The sequence below is a fragment of the Hyaena hyaena genome, unplaced genomic scaffold (genome assembly GCF_003009895.1).
Source record: "Hyaena hyaena isolate Hyena2069 unplaced genomic scaffold, ASM300989v1 scaffold_90, whole genome shotgun sequence".
Classification (NCBI taxonomy): Eukaryota; Metazoa; Chordata; class Mammalia; order Carnivora; family Hyaenidae; genus Hyaena; species Hyaena hyaena.
The window spans coordinates 121,703-138,312 of NW_024080722.1; the positions used below are offsets into that span (position 1 = coordinate 121,703).

General features: G+C 45.0%; 1 protein-coding gene across 1 annotated transcript; it reads left to right on the forward strand.

The window, feature by feature from the left end:
- The first annotated feature begins 75 nt into the window (after window positions 1–75).
- On the forward strand, window positions 76–15,765 carry NDUFA8 (NADH:ubiquinone oxidoreductase subunit A8). Its single transcript, XM_039234672.1, has 4 exons — window positions 76–238; window positions 6,617–6,780; window positions 10,519–10,684; window positions 15,449–15,765. The coding sequence occupies exons 1-4, from the start codon at window positions 86–88 to the stop codon at window positions 15,584–15,586; spliced, it is 621 nt and encodes a 206-aa protein (XP_039090603.1). The 5' UTR covers window positions 76–85; the 3' UTR covers window positions 15,587–15,765.
- Window positions 15,766–16,610: the final 845 nt, after the last annotated feature.

A 16,610-nucleotide genomic window follows, 5' to 3' on the forward strand; every position in this document is an offset into this window, starting at 1 on the left:
CCAGACCCCGCTGCCCTTCCAGGCACTGCGCACGCTCTGTGGCTCGCGGTTGGGCAGAGCTGTGCGCCTGCGTGGCTGCCCGCGCATGCGCAGGCCCGAGGTGGCCCTTGGCGGTCGAAAGGGGAATTCAAGGAGACGGGGGCGACGCGGCTGCGGGCGCCTCCTCGGGGTCGGGGCTACAGCCATCATGCCGGGGATAGTGGAGCTGCCCACTGTGGAGGATCTGAAAGTGCAGGAGGTGAGGCTCGTCCGGAAGCCAGGCAAGCAGGGCATAGGGCTGCAGCTTTTCGGGCCTGGGCCCAGCCCTGCTTCGTCTCACTGGACTGTGGGCCCTGGGTCCCCCCACTCAATGCCCCCCGCGACACAGACACAGATGGATTCCCGGACGCCCCCGGCTCAGCTCCGGGAATCGCCTCACCCTCACCCTTTCATGCAGTGGCTCTTTAGAAGTTTCCTCTCCTCCCCAACCCCGACCTCCAGCCATCTGCTTGTCTTTTCCGTGAATAATCGTGGTACTTTTTATTAAGCACCAGCCAGGGCCACTTTACTTACTTTAATGTCACTTAATACTCAAACCTCCGTGCAAAGCGAATATACAACCCCGGGTGCTCACAGCCGAGCGAGAGAGTCACTTCCAGGTAGCCTCATCGGTACAGTGTTGGCGTGGAGCTAGGAAGCCAAAGCAAAAGGAGATGAAACTGGAGAGTGGAGTTGCTGACAGCCCTGGGAGGGTGTTTGGTAATAGGACATTAAGAGCATTCATTTATTCAGGAGATATCGTTTGAATAATTGCCATATACACCCACACTGGGAGAATAAGAGATAGCGTTCCTGCCCTCATAGAGCTTATAATCTAATAGGAAGACCGGCGTAAAGAGGCAGAGTATAGTGAAGTTTGTGCAGTGCGAAGTGAAGACAGTATATACTAATTATAGCAAATATGACCAAGCCTTTTCTAGAAGTCAGGTAGGATGCTAATTACTTCACATACATTAATTCATCAAATCCTGCCAGCAACACTATGAGGGAGGATATTATTGGTCTCTTCACGTGAAAGATAAGAAAACAGGTCCGGAGAGCAGAAGTTGATTTGCCCATGGTCACATAGCTAGTAAGTGGTGGAGCTGGACTGTGAATCTAGGTCTGACTTTAAAACCCATGCTTTTAAACCTTTGTATCATGGGCAAAAGCTCAAAAGAGTGAGAAGGCTTAGCAAAAGCTTCTGAGGCTAGGGAGACCAGTGCTGTTTGCTGTGACTCTAGTGTTGGTGGGAATCAGCTGTTGCTGAGCCCAGAGAAAGGTACCTTGGACTGGAAGGACTGGGAAGCAGCTTCCTCAGGGCCAGACTTATTTTACAGGCGATGTGGTGGGAGAGGTGGAAGATGTTAAGGCAGAGCAGTGTCATGGCAGGACTGGATAGTAGAAATGAGGCCAGAACTAAAAATTATGTGCCAGCAGTTCTATCCCAGGCACTTCGTTAAGGGTTTTACCTTCATGACTTCAGTTAATCTTCTTAGATGCCTATGAGAATGGCAACTATTATTTCCCATAGAGAAAGAACTTTTTAGCTGTGTTCAGGGACTCTATGGTAACGTGCCATTTACTGAGAGGGGCTGCCAGTATTCACTTTTGTTTTGTTTTTGTTTTTGTTTTTGTTTTTTTTGTTCCACCTTGAAGCTGGGTTAGCCTGAAAGTGCTGTATTTTTCATTGGAAGTTTAATTTAATCTGAGGTTCTGCTTCCTGCAGGTATTCTGAATCTGGAATAAATTTGCCTTTAGTGCTCATTCCATTGAATTGAAATACAGATAATTACATAAATAACTAAAATACAAGACAAAGTCTGATTAAATATATGGAAGAGGGGCAGACACGGTTTAAGAGCAGAGAGTAGGTTTTGAAGTTGGTTCTAAATTCGAGGCCTAACTGCTCAGTTACCTTGATTAGTCACTTGTAGGATCTGCAGACACAGTTATTTTATTTGTACGATGAAGTGATGCCAGCTGTATAATTCTCTGAGGCTATAAAGGGAACAGAGAAAGCACCTCTGGGGCATAATGTGGGACTTGGCTAAATGGCATTTGAAGAATAGCATTTATAGGCCAAGACGGACAGACAGGCTTTCTTAAGCTAGGGTTTGATCTAAGTGAAGGTGAGGAGATGGGAAAATGCAGGAGGCCACAGCTGGGTTCTGGGGACAGTGGAGTTCAGTGCTTAGAGACAGCAGCAGGTCCCTTTTTGGAAGTGTTTCGGGTGACAAGGCTGGATCCAGAAGGCTTTGAAGACCCTGTAAAAAGTTTGGGCTTTTTTCTGCCATTAAGCATGAATCCTTCCAGAACTTCGTTGCTAATTGAGCACAGTAAGAATTGTCTTTTAGGAAGGCCAGTCTGGCAGCTCTGTGAAGAATGGATTGAAGAGAGGGAAGGAAAAGCAGGGAGACTAGTCTTGGCAGCTGTTGAAATAACAAGGAGGATATTAATGACCCCAACATAACTGGTGACTGTACTCACCGAGGGGAAAGAACAGATTTATCTGGAATTGATCAGACTTAGCATGACTTAGATATCACAGGCAGGAAAGGTCGAGGAGTTGGTCAGATTTGCAGCCTGACAGTGGGACTGGGAAAGCCAGAAGGAGCAGTTTGAGAGACAAGTCAAACACAGTGTGGACCTTGCTGACACATCCCTGTGGAAGAAGTCATCCGAAGCTTCGGGCTGGAACCTCCTTGTACTAATTGACAATTTTGAGTAGAAATAATAGCTCATATTTTTGATGTGCTTTCTATGTGCCAGACACTGTTCTTAATATTTTTACGTGTGTTAACTCATTTAATCCTCAACAGGATCAAATAAGTACGATGATCCCCCATGTTCTGTAAATTAAGTCACATAGAAGGCACGGCATACGTTAAGTGCTGTAGAAAGAGACACAGACGTGGTTTAAGGAAGAGAGAGCAGGACTGGAAGATTGGTTGTAGATTGTAAGACTTTTTCTGCCTCCCTTTCCACACCTGCAGACTGTATACACCCGCTGTGCAGGGAGGCTGTCATGAGGGTAAATGAGGAAGAGGCTGGAATTCTGTGTTCTTGGAGACAAAGGGAGCTAAATGAATTTGAGAGGGTATTCACATCAAGCAGCTGGGAAAGGATGTTGTTTCTAGTGGAACTCGTCTGTCTTTGTGAAGAAGCAGGTGAGGGGACATCTGAAGTCCTTTGCCATCTCAGCGAAGGCCGTGTAACGCAAAGAGGCCTGATTGAAGGTCACAGTCTTTGGATTTCAGTTCTGCAGTTGCCACTGACCTGCTGTGTCATCTTGGGCACGTCTTTGTCCCCAGGAGAGATTCAGTAGGTGGTTCTCGTCCTTTATTTCCCTGTGAGAGAGCATATTTTACATGATCAACAACACGGGTGCACCTAGATTTTGGTAAGACCTCTCCATTTGTAGGAAAGTAAGGCAAAGAGTGCCTTTGTGGGCACAATGGCTGTGAAGGCATTCAAGTAAATAAGCCGTTTAAAGATCTTTTAAGGCATTGGTCAAGGAAGTAAATACAGCTAACTTAATTTTTTTAAATACATTAAGCTTTAAAAAGTTTGAGTTTTGATTTTATTCTCTTGGCTTTGTACAGATAATAGAGCAAGTTAATGTATACCCCTCAATTAAGCTAATAAACTCTTATTATAAAAAACTGTAGAGGCGTCTGGGTGGCTCAGTAAGTTAAGCGACCGACTCTTGATTTTGGCTCAGGTAGTGACCCCTTGGCTCCTGAGATTGAGCCCTGCGTCAGGCGCTGCACTGACAACGTGGAACCTACTTGGGATTCTCTTGCCTCCCTAGCTCTCTGCCCCTACCTCCCCTCCCAATAAATTAATAAGTAAACTTTAAGGAAACACAATTGTATGGGGCACTTAGGTGGCCCAGTTGGTTAAGCATCTGACTCTTGATTTCAGCGCAGGTCATGATCTCGTGGTTCATGAGTTCAGGCGCCCTGTTGGGCTCTGTCAGGGACTTGTGGTGATGGTGTGGAGCCTGCTTGACATTCTCTCCCTCTCTGTCTGCCCCCTTCCTGTTCATACTTGCTCTCTTTCTGTCTCAAAATAAATAAATAAACTTTAAAAAAACAGCCGTAATACAACATTTTACAGATTTTTAAACAAATTTATTAGAATTGTCATGGCAGATTTTACTTGTATCATAAGTTCATCTTTGCTTTGATAATTACAGCAGTTGTAATGTTAGTAGACATCGCCCTAACTTTATTCTCTTCCTGTAGCGTGTAGGTGAGTTACTCTCTTCATCTTTCTTTGCCTTTTATCATATCAGTAATTTAACTTAAGCTGTGTGAAATTCATAAAAAATAAAATTATAAACTTTTATCCTTATAAAAATAATTACAACACTGTTCTTACATAAAAGTCCTTAGTAGAATACTTATAAATCAAATCCAGTGATACCTTAGAGCATAATACACTACGACAGACTAGATTTTATTCTAGCTATAGTGGGAGATTTTTGGAAAATCTGTTAACTCTCTACGTTCATTTGTTTTAATTTTTTAAAAAATTCTCTACATTTATAGGTAAACCTGAATTTTTTCAGTCTTTCTGGGAAGAACAGTAAAACGAAACCAATTCAGATTAGAAAGAAACTTCCTTAATGAATATCCAAACAACTGTATCCCAGACACCAACAGCAAATATTGAACTAAATTGTGCTTTAAAGTCTAGAAAAAGGGAAGGATGCCTACAGCCATTGCTGTTCATTTGCATTGTCCTAGAGGTTTTAGTCAAAGCAATAAGATAGGAAAAGAGGAGGAAAAAAGGAAGGATATAACTATCAGAAAAGAAGGGAGGTAGTTTTTACTTGTAAATAGAGGTTTTTCCTCTTAATTCTCTTGTGTTTTTTTTTTTTTTAAGTTTATTTATTTTTTGAGAGAGTGTGAGCAGGGGAGGGAGAGAGAGCCCCAGGCAGTCTCCACGCTTAACGTGGGTTTGATCCCATGACTGAGGTCATGACCCAAGCCGAAACCAGAGTCAGATGCTCAACCAACCGCCACCCAGGTGCCCCTTAATCCTCTTGATTTTGAATTAGTAAGAAATGGCTAGAGAGAAGATAACAGTGTACAAACCAGCAGTAATCAATTTGAAAATCTAATAGGAGTATCCTGTTTAGGTAGTATCAGAAATGTTAGATATTGAGGAATAAACAAGAAATATGCAAGGTTCCTATATGAGGGAAACTGTGATTTTAACCGAAGAACATAAGAATGACCTGAGTAAGAGGAGGGACGTAATACGTTATGGTGAGAAGGCATAATTCATGTAGTTTTCCTTCTCCTGTGACTGCTGTTTCGCCAGTATCTAGCGCACCAGGAGAGGCCAGATGATAGCTTTTGTAAGGTCATTAGCCAGCGATCCTGTGGGGAGATAACAATTTGAGCAGAGACCCAGTATTGTAAACATGCTCGTTCCTTTCTAATTTAACACATAACTAAACTTTGTGCAGTTCCAGTGCAGGTTATTGGATGAGGGGGTTTATCTGAAAGAATAGCCAAAATGATTTTGAAAAGGAGGAATAAGGAATAGGGTGGTCGTCCCAGACAACAGACGTTCTATTTAAGTTATAGTAATGCAGATGCTGAGGTATTGGCCCTGGAAAAGGTAGTGCCGAAAAGTGGCCAGCAGAACCCTTGCTGCACAGCAGATAGACAGGCCCTGGGCTCTGTGCAGCCCCTGTGAGTGAGCCGTAACTGCACTGTTCTCAAGAAAGTGAACCAGAAGGCAAGTGAGAGAGACTGATGCAGTTATGGGGTGGTGGCTACCTTGGATATAGTCTGTAATTGGAAAAAATAGAAAATTTTAGGACTTTATCATTAGTAATAACTTACTGGACTAGAAGTTTTTACTGATCCTTTCCAGTCTCCTCTTCTGTGATTCTGTAGTCTTCTGGAATTTTAGGTATCCTATCATTTTTATTTTTTTTTTTAATGTTTGTTTATTTTTGAGAGAGAGCGAGCGTGCACATGCAAGCTGGAGAGGGGCAGAGAAAAGTCCCTGCTGTCAGCAGAGAGCCCAGCTTCAGGCTTGAACTCACTCAAACTCAGGAACCTCGAGATCATGATTTGAGCTGAAGTTGGATGCTTAACCGACTGAACCACCCAGGCACCTCCCCCCCCCCCCCCCCCCCCCCCCCCCCCCCCCCCCCCCCCCCCCCATCACTTTAATTCCTGGAAAGGAGACTCATCAGAACTCCCCAGAGTTGACCCTTCCCCTTCCATCCCAGAAGCCTCCCTCATCCTTCAGAGCTCCACTTTCTCTGTCATAGAGACTAAGGGTTCCATTAGGGCTGCCTTTCCTTATGTCTACAATGGGGAGAGTAATGTCAACCTAATGAGATTATTATGAAGGTGTAGAAAATCATGCCTGTGGAGAAGCTTTGTGATCTCTAAAGCAGCAGAGATCATAAAGGATTATTATGGTAGCCCCCTGTCTTTAATTTTCTTGGTGGAGTCGGAACAAGTCTACCTTTGTGTTCCCTGTTTCGAGCAGCGGGAGATGAAGCTGAGGAAGTGATGTCCTTGTCACAGATCTGTGGTCTGTCTCCCACTGTTCCGTTCCCCAGGTGAAAGTCAGTTCTTCGGTCCTCAAGGCTGCCGCCCACCACTATGGAGTTCAGTGTGATAAGCCCAACAAGGAGTTCATGCTCTGTCGCTGGGAAGAGAAAGACCCCAGGCGGTGTTTAGAGGAAGGCAGGCTCGTCAACAAGTGTGCCCTGGACTTCTTCAGGTACGAATCTTTGACATCAGTGCCTATGGGCTGAAACATCTAGGTGTATGTATCTCAGTGAACATCCAGCTAATTAAGTGGAAGGATAATTTTAGTAGGAAGTATAAGACCTTGAAATCAGACCAAAGTAAGGACACAGTAAATGATGCAGTTAGTTTTGTTATTTGTTTTTATTATTTGGCATGTTCTTTAGTATCCATGAATCTTAATTTCCAAATTATACAGGGTTGTAATGAAAAGTTTGTAAAAGTATGTAAAAACAACTCGGCACAGTGCTTGGCAACAGGTATTCACTAGATTGATGCTACTACGGAACACTCCGTTATTATGGGAAGAAAAGTGTACAGAGTCAAGGTAGTAAGTAGGCCATTATGCTTAATACCATAAGTAAAAAATTCCATATTGCAGTTGTAGAAAAATGTTTTGACAGACTCTATTAAAAGGGACAGAAACTCCACTCGAAGGGAATTGGCTCGTGTAGCTATAAAGTCCAGAAATAGGACTGGCATCAGGCAGGGCTGGAATCAAAGGGCTTACTTGATTTCATAACTACTTGTATCCTTCTGCCTCTCTTCTCCTCTCCCGGTTTCTTAGTTCTGTTTTCTCTGTCAAACTCATTTCAGAGACTTTCCTTGCTGTGGCAGAAGTGGCCAGCAGCCACCCCACACTGCTGTGCTGCCTGCCTAGACCTGGCCCAAGAGTGCCGTTGTCCGGCGGTGTGAGCATAGGTCCCTGGCCTGGGTCTCAGTGGCCTGGCTGGTCGGCTTTGTATGCATATCTTTGAATCAAGTGTGTTTCAGGAAATAAAATGCTGTGATTTGTCAGGCCTACAGTGGGAAGTGACTTAAATTCATCTAAACCGCATTGCTGAGAGATGGGGAGGGATCATTCCCCAAAGAAAAATTCGAAGGATGTTACACGGAAGAATGGGGATTGACTGCTGGCTAGGCAGAACTCACAGATGTCCACTACAATGACGTTAGAGGGAAAAATCAAATTCCTTCACATAATAGCTCCTTTTCTTTCTTGCTTCTGCTGTCTTGGTCCATATGCAAAGATATTTTTGTGATTGAAGTCACAGTGTGTGGTTTAAAATTCATTTGTCACTGAAACCATTGGGAATATTCTTTCAAGTTGCTAGATTGTCTTCATGATCATCATTTTTAAGGTTTATTTAATATTCTGCCAATAGGTAAACCAACCATAATTTACCTGTTACGAAAAGTCATTTTTGATTCTATTTTTTAAAAAAATGTTTATTTATTTATTTTGAGAGAGAGTATGCATGCACAAGTGGGGGAGGGCAAAGAAGAGAGGGAGAGAGAGAATCCCAAGCAGGCTCTGTGTTGAGTGCAGAGCCCGACGCGGGGCTTGATCCCACGATCCTGAGATCATGACCTGAGCCAAAATCGAGTTGGATGCTTAACCAACTGGGCCACCCAGACACCTCTAATTCCAGTTTTTGATTGTTTTAAATAAATCTTCAGTGGTTACCTTTGTGTGCAGATCTTTTTCTCTTTTTAAGTAATTTCTTGACATATGGTCCCAGAGGTGAAAACAGTTAATGGCTTATGAACTATAGTTGCCATTTTTTAAAAAATTGGGTCAGTTTATGCTGCCCTCAACACTATTATCTTCTTGTGCATCATCAGTATTGCATATTATTTAAATATTTGATAGGTGCAAAGTGGTATTTTATTCTTATTTTGGGATTTGCATTGGTTTGATTGCTAACGAGGTTGAATGTGTGGTTATTATTTACATTTTTCTAAGAGAACTTTGGAAGAGCATTTCTGCTTTGGCCCGGGGGTGGTATATTTAAATGTGAAATACTGAGATTTCACAAGCTCCTGAGGTGCCCAGGGGCCTCCATGAGAGAAATTTCTCATGCCGAAGTTGCTGTTTGTGGGCCTTCGTAGCTAATTGTCTGTTGGGTGTGGGCCCCAGGCTAACAGGGTCCAGGACAGAGACGGAGTACCAGCGTAGTGCTGGCAGCTGTCCGCTGCCCCGTGCTGGAGGAAGAAGAGCGTGCCCTGGAAACGGTAGGGTACTACCTAAGTGCCTCGAGGGAGGCGGGTGCGCTTTTATGCACCATAGATGTCGTTCCGGTCAGTGAGGCTAGAGGCAATTCGGAAAAGCTCCGTAGGCTTTGACATTTCTCCTTCCTTCCTGTGCACACCCTGCCACCCACAGGTTACACCAGAATCCCTGGAAAGGCACATAAGAAACTGGTCACGGGGGGCCGCCTGGGTGGCTCAGTCGGTTAAGTGTCCGACTTAGGCTCAGGTCATGATCTCACGGTTCTTGGGTTCGAGCCCCACGTCGGGCTCTGTGCTGACAGCTAGCTCAGAGCCTGGAGCCTGTTTTGGATTCTGTGTCTCCCTCTCTCTCTGACCCTCCCCTGCTCATGCTGTCTCTCTCTCTCAGGAAAAAAAAAAAAAATTAAAAAAAATAAAGAAACTTGTCATGGGCGCCTGGGCCGCCAGTCAGTTAAGTGTCTGACTCTTGATTTCAGCTCAGGTCATGATCTCATGGTTTGTGAGAGGGAGCCCAGAGTCACGCTGTGGGCTGTCCATGCTGAGAGCACAGAGCGTGCTTGGGATTCTCTCTCTCTCTCTCTCTCTCTCTCTCTCAGCACAGAGCGTGCTTGGGATTCTCTCTCTCTCTCTCTCTCTGCCCCACCCCACCCCACATGTGTGCTCTCTCTCAAAATAAATAAATAAGCATAGAAGAGAAAGAAGGAAACGTGACATTGTTGCTTCCTAGGAGGGAAGCCCAGCAGGAATGGAAAGCAGGTTTTTCACTGTGTGTTTCCTCCAGCCCATGTCTGGGGGCTTCCTGAGCCATGTTAATACGATTCCGGTGATGAGTGTAGCTAGATTCATAGAGTATGACAAGTAGCACTTCCAAATTGTGATTCCTTTGGGGAAAGGAGGTGCTATCTTCCACTGCCTCATGTGTGGCTTTTACATAAAATAATGGTATTTAATTCTTCCTCGGATTGGCATTTATTGGATTACTAGCAAAGTTGAATAGTAAGAGAAGGGGAATTTTGCAAAGTCATTGAGACTTATCTCTTATACACAAAAACTACTTCTTCTTCAACCATGTTTTGGTGTTCACAGAATGAATGAATTATATGCTACATCTGTAGAGTACCAAATGTAACTTAGCTTTCTTAATGACAAGGATGAATCTGTTTTTGTTCAGTGTGTTAATAGAATGAGGACTTTGAGCTCTGAGGAGTGTAGGCTCGTTTGCCTTGACACTGAATGACCCCAGGGTCTCCTGCTTGCTAGTATGTGTATTTGCCTTGTGTAATTCTGTCTCTTCCTTTGCCATTGTCCTTCATGCCCCTCTGGGGTCATGCCTCCTCTTCTAAATTTGCTAAACTGATAATTGTTAGAATTGGATCTAAAGAAAAGAATAGGTAGGCTGTAAGTGAGGAGTGCCCTGAGTAAAGTATATGTGCCTTAGACCAAATTTTTTTGGCATTTCGGTTCATTTATTTTTGTGACATAAATAAATTCGGTCTTATTCCTCAGAAATCTTTTTCTACATAATTGCTTCTCATCCTGAGAATCTTCAAGTTGTCTTAATAAGTGAGGTGAGAGCATCTATTCTCATACTTTTCAGGAAGGAAGGTTATATATTTGAGGTCTGTACCTATTTTCCCCCCACTTTTCTGTTTCTCATTATTTTGCAAAGAGCTACCCCTAACCTAGTGCTCTTTTACAGGCAGATAAAGCTTCACTGTGCAGAGCCTTTTACTGAATATTGGACCTGCATTGATTACTCCAGCCTGCAATTACTTCGTCGCTGTCGCAAACAGCAGGCCAAGTTTGACGAGTGTGTGCTGGACAAACTGGGCTGGGTGCGACCTGACCTCGGAGAGCTGTCCAAGGTAAAAAGGTCTCTTGCTCTGGGTCTCCCCCTCTCACTCTAAGGGGTGGGGAAAGGCAGGAGATGGTCAGAAAAGGGTCCTCTGTAGGTATAGGTATGATGGGAGAAATCTGTATTTACCAAACAGGTTAATGAGGGGGTGATTATGCACAACCCAGAAGGGAGTTTATTTAATAGAAATATTCCTTTAAATAGATCTTCTAGCATGTGCAGATTGTTTGTTTAATTAGCTAATTGAAGAACAGAAGGGAGTAGATGAGGATAAACAACGCTGGGGCACTGTCAGTTGAAAGCATTGAGGTTATTATGGAATTCAGAGAGGAAATAGGATTGAGGTTGTGCCAGATGTTTCAGGCCACATTTATCAGGACCTAAGGTGTTTAAATGTATACGTCTGTAGTTTAAAATGTACGTTTTCTGGGGCACCTGGCTGGCTCAGCTGATTAAGTGTCAGACTCTTGGTCTCGGCTCTAGTCATGATCTCACAGTTTGAGTTCAAGCCCCATGTCCGGGTCTACACTGGCAGGAGAGCCTGCTTGGGATTCATTCTCTCTCTCTCTCTCTCTCTCTCTCTCAAAATAAATACACATCTAAAAAAAAATAAAAAGCATATTTTCCTACTCTTTCTTCTGTATTTCCTGTCTCAGTCCTGATACCACCATCTGTGGAAACCTCAGAAACCTGAGTGTTTCCTTTCTTCACGCCCCACTCTTTCTTCCTTTGTGCAGTCATCAGTTCTACAGTCATCTCCTAGGTTAGGTTTTGAATCCTCTCAGTGACCCCACATCTTGGACAAGAGTTCGTAACTTGGGCTATGTCATATCTTTGGGTCCATAGTGTGGTTCAATTCAGAGTTTAGAAGACAGTGTGTCACCTGAAATTGAAGAATTGAGGATGTAATTGCATCTTCACTATAGGCATGGACTATATGGAAAATAAATCAAATACCGCTTAAAACTTTTTAAGTTTACTTTTATTTTTATTAAAAAAATTTTTTTTCCACATTCCAAATTCCAGAATTTTATTTTTCAGATGGTAATGGAAAGGAAAAAAAACCATCAGAAGAGAAACTAGCCAATGGATTATGTCCTTGGAAATTTAAGATTATGTTTTTTTTTAAATTTTTTAATGTTTTATTTATTTTTGAGAGAGAGAGAGACAGAGACAGCGTGAGCAGGGGAGGGTTAGAGAGAGAGGGAGACACAGAATCTGAAAGAGGCTCCAGGCTCCGAGCTAGCTGTCAGCACAGAGCCCGACACTGGGCTCGAGCCCACGAACCACGAGATCATGACCTGAACCGAAGTCGGACGCTTAACCGACTGAGCCACCCAGGCGCCCCTTAAGTTTATTTTTAAATTAGTAATCTCTATACCCAACATGGGGCTCGAACTCAAGACTGGAAAATCAAGAGGTGCATATTCTTCCGATCGAGCCAGCCAGGAATCCCAAGTACCACTTTCTTTTTAAAACTTTTCAGGGGCTCTCTCTCACTTGCAGTATCCTGACCCTTTGTGATCTGACCTGCGCTGCTTCTTGAGCCACATCATTGTCCCTTCCCTCTGGGACAGAGAGGTGGCAAGGTGTGGAGGGAAAACTCAGGTTTGAATGGAAGCAGACAGTACTACCAGATCACTGGGAGATCCTGAGCCAATTGCTGACTGTCTCTTATCCTTCCACATCTACAAAGCAGGACCAGTATTCATCCCCAGTTTTCTGTGAGGATTAAGCTTGAAGCCTTTGTGAATCTCTGGCCTAGTGCCTGGCATGTTTGTTCCCTTCCCTTCCCTACACTATCTGTGGATGGTTGGGTCTTAAGCTTGGTGTCCTAAGTAGATGAATGACATAGTAATTTTTTTTTTTTTATGTTTTATTTATTTCTAAGAGAGAGAGAAACAGCGTGAGCAGGGGAGGGTCAGAGAGAGAGGGAGACACAGACTCTGAAATAGGCTCCAGGCTCTGAGCTGGCAGTCAGCACAGAGCCCGACGCGGCTCGAACCCATGAACCGTTAGATCATGACCTGAGCCGAAGTCGGACGCTCAACCAACTGAGCTACCCAGGTGCCCCAGCATATCGATTCCTGAATCTTTGTGTCAGCAGTTTTAAAGACCTATAAAGTATTGTCCTTTTTTCAAAAGTTGGTTTCTTTAGAGGATTATCAGTTTTCGTTCTACTTAGAATCAGAATCTAGTCTCTTCTTAGAAAGGTAGTGACCAGGGGTGCCTGCGTGGCTTAGTTGGTTGAGCGTCCGACTTTCGCTTAGGTCATGATCTCGCGGTTCGTGGGTTCGAGCCCCGCGTCGGGCTCTGTGCTGACAGCCAGCTCGGAGCCTGGAGCCTATTTCAGAGTCTGTATCTCCCTCTCTCTCTGACCCTCCCCTGCTCACGCTGTCTCTCTCTCCTAGAAATAAATTAAAAAATATTTAAAAAAAAAAAGGTAGTGACCAGCTGGATAAAGCCCAAGTTTGACCCTCGTTTACTTCTGCCTTCTGCTCCCACCCATTGGCCCTACTCCCCTCCTCTCCTCTGGCCAGTTTCCACGCACTCCTCTGCCCTCAGCTTCGATGCCAGTGTCCTTTGAAGTTTCCGACCTTCCTAGGCATCCTGATAATGTTAATATTGGAAATAACTTCTGGCGCACCTGCTGTGCATCAGGCTGCAGACTGCGTATTATCCTAATAGCGCTGTGAGCTAATAAGCCCCATTTTAGAGATGGGAAATTGAAGGTCGGGTAGGCTGCTCAAAGTTATGTACCTAGCAGATGGTTTGAGCACATGCCTCTTCTCTTTTTCTCTTTTGATATGGTACCGAAGAGGAAGTTGTTTTGTTGTTCTTTCCACAGTAATTTGTCCTTTTCAGGGGCTGTTCATTACTTTAAGTTTGAGAAACATCTTTCTAGATTTGTTTCATAGATATCTTAACTTCCTCAAGGGAGCTTCACATGCCAGCTGGAGGCCTTTGGAGTTGCTCTGTCAGCCAGGAAGGAGCCATTAGTGATCTCTGTGTAGAGAGATGAGAACACTGCTCTAAAAACAAAGCAAAAAACTTCTCTGGACCTGTAGTGAGAAGAGTTGGGTCCCAGCTGCAGCTCTGACATGTGGCGTGTGTCTTTATCGTCGGCAAGTTAGCTCCTTGTCCTCATCTGTGCACTATAGAGAATGATGCCTCATGGGGCAGCTATAGTAGTAATTATGCTGTTGTCTTCCTGAAAGCCCCAGTCGCGGTAAATGGTGTTTGGATTTGTGCACAGGGGAAGGCTGATCAGTCGTATCACGTAGAGTGGCTCGAAGATCAGACTACTATATAACAAAACCCTTAGTATCTGTGGCCTTGTCTTTCCATTTCTCTGCATGTTTCATCATCTTTAAAGTGAGGATGGGGTGGCTGGGTGGCTCAGTCAGTTAAGCCCGACTTCGGCTCACGTCATGACTCATGGTCTGTGAGTTCTAGCCCTGCCATCAGGCTCTGCACTGACACTCAGAGCCTGGAGCCTGCTTCGGATTCTGTGTCTCCCTCTCTCTCTGCCCCTCACCTGCTAATGCTCTTTCCCTCTCTCAAACATAAATAAACATTAACAAAAAAATTAAAAAAAAATAAAGTGAGGGCATTGGGGAACCTGGGTGGCTCAGTTGGTTAAACGTTGGAGTCTTGATTTCAGGTAGGTCATATCTCAGGGTCCACGCTGGGTGCAGAGACTGCCTATGAATCTCTCTCTACCTCTTGTGCGCTCTCTAAGTTAATTAATTAATTAATAAAAAGAACCATTTCTGCTGGCTTCTGATGGAGAATTTTGTGACCCTAGGGGATAATGTGGACGTGACCACCTTTTACCTGTCTCCCTGCTGCCACCGTGCGGTGCTGCACTGTCGTGCGGGGCCTGTTGGCGCAGCTCCCCCGGTTCTGGTCTTGCCCCCCCCCCCCCCATCTAACTTCTGCTCCTCCTAGCCTGTAGATGTGCTTGAGTGGCTCCCCTGCTTCAGTGACATCTGTCACCCTTGGGTTAAAATTCGAACACTTGCGCACATCATTCTGTACCCTTCATCGTCTGGCGCTGTCTCCCACGTGGTATGGTATTTAAAAGCAGAGGCTTTGGAGCAGGCAGATCTGGCTTTGAGCACTAGTCTTTCCGCTGTTAGCCAGGTGGCCCCGGTGAACTTCTGCAAAATGGCCTCCCAGGATTGTGAACATGAAATTAACCAGGGGCCCAGCCTGATTTCCAACAGGTGCTTGGTTAGGTGCTTCATCTCCCTCCATTATCCAGGCCACCTTTGGCCATTCTAAGGACATGCCTCTCTGTCTTCCCGTGTACCATGTACTTAGTCTTTCCCCTGCTGGTCTTCCTGCCTGGCTCATGGTCATCCTTTTCAGCTACATGTTAACCCCCACAAACTAGTTCAGGCCCCTGTCCTTCAGGATGGGTTACGTGTGCAGAGTCCTTGCTCCTCAGTTACGATAATTCGGTCGGGAAGTCTTGGTTGATTATCTTGTCTGTCTCCCTCAGCAGACTGTGAGCCCCTTGAGGATGGTACGTATCTCATTTCCTGCTGTATTCCTAACTTCTACCACATGGAATGACCCAAAGGAAGCTTTCTTAAACGTTTGCTCAAGAGTCAGATGAGTTCAAATGTGGCCGGCTGGGGCTTGAAAAAAGAGGGTGGTTAGGGCAGTGCGAGCAGAAAGGATTCGCTGGAGGGTGCGCTCCTGGTCACAGACTGCTCCCCCCGACCTCAGCCTTGCCTCTCGCTTCTGTCCTCTTCGCCCCTCACAGGTCACCAAAGTGAAAACAGACCGACCTTTACCGGAGAATCCCTATCACTCGAGACCAAGACCAGAGCCCAACCCTGAGGCCGAAGGAGAGCTGAAGCCTGCCAAACATGGCAGCCGCCTCTTTTTCTGGACCATGTAAAGACGGGTCCGTGGCCCACACTCAGTCACACGCCTGGACGACTGCTGATGAAACTCCCGTGCAGTTTGCGTCGACCGATAGAGCTCTTTCCGGGATCACAAACTTAACAAAAAAGTTAATTTATGTGACTTGGCAGTTATTCTATACCATTTCCTGGCCATTAAAAATTTTAAAGGAAACAGTTGTATTTTATTATGTTTTATATAACCTTTTGGCCCTTAGAGAGGACTTCCCTTTGCTTGTTCTCCTTGCGGTCCTGCCTGTTCCTCGCTCTCTGCTTTACGTCGGCAGTCACCAGCGTGGCCGGGAGCCGCGGTAGACCAGGCAGAAAGGACTGTGTAGAGGAAAGGCTCTCTTACCGGTCTGTGTTCACACATTTTGAAGTCTTCCCTCTCTCCCCTTCCAACATCGCAGACGAGTAGCTTTCCCTAAAGGTCATACAAGGGAAGTGTCCAGGATAGGAGAAGAGAAGAAACGTTTGAGCCTTGTGACTCAGGCCCTGGGAGGGGCCTCCTGGCTGGGGTTTAGGAGTCTTGCTCAAAGTTTCTTAAAGAACCAAACTTCCACCACTTCCCCTTGATATCCCATCCTCAAGCATTATGACCCAGATGTTTTTCCTGATAGACCAGGGAGGTGGAGGCTGAGCTCCCAGCTCCAAAGCCAGGAAGTCGGGAGGTCTGAGTGTCAATTCCAACCTTGGGTGTGTTCCTTAACCTCTTGGGAGAGGTTGAATTTGAGGACAAGCTAAAGGCAACATGCTTATCTACCTCCTGGGCAGGTTAAAGCCGCAAGTATTTATAAAGCTTGGGTTCAAAGCACTATTATGTCTTTATTTTCCCTTTCATTCAGTTCCTTTTTCACTACCAGGCTATTTCCTCTACAGCTGACAGGGTCACTTTACACCCTTCTGCTTGTGGCCTTAAATTGCAGATGGCCCTGAATACGTTACAACTCCCTGGGCCTTGGTTTCCATTTGTGGAGCTCCAGAAAGCAGAGTCGTGGTGCAAGTCTTTCCAAAGGCCTT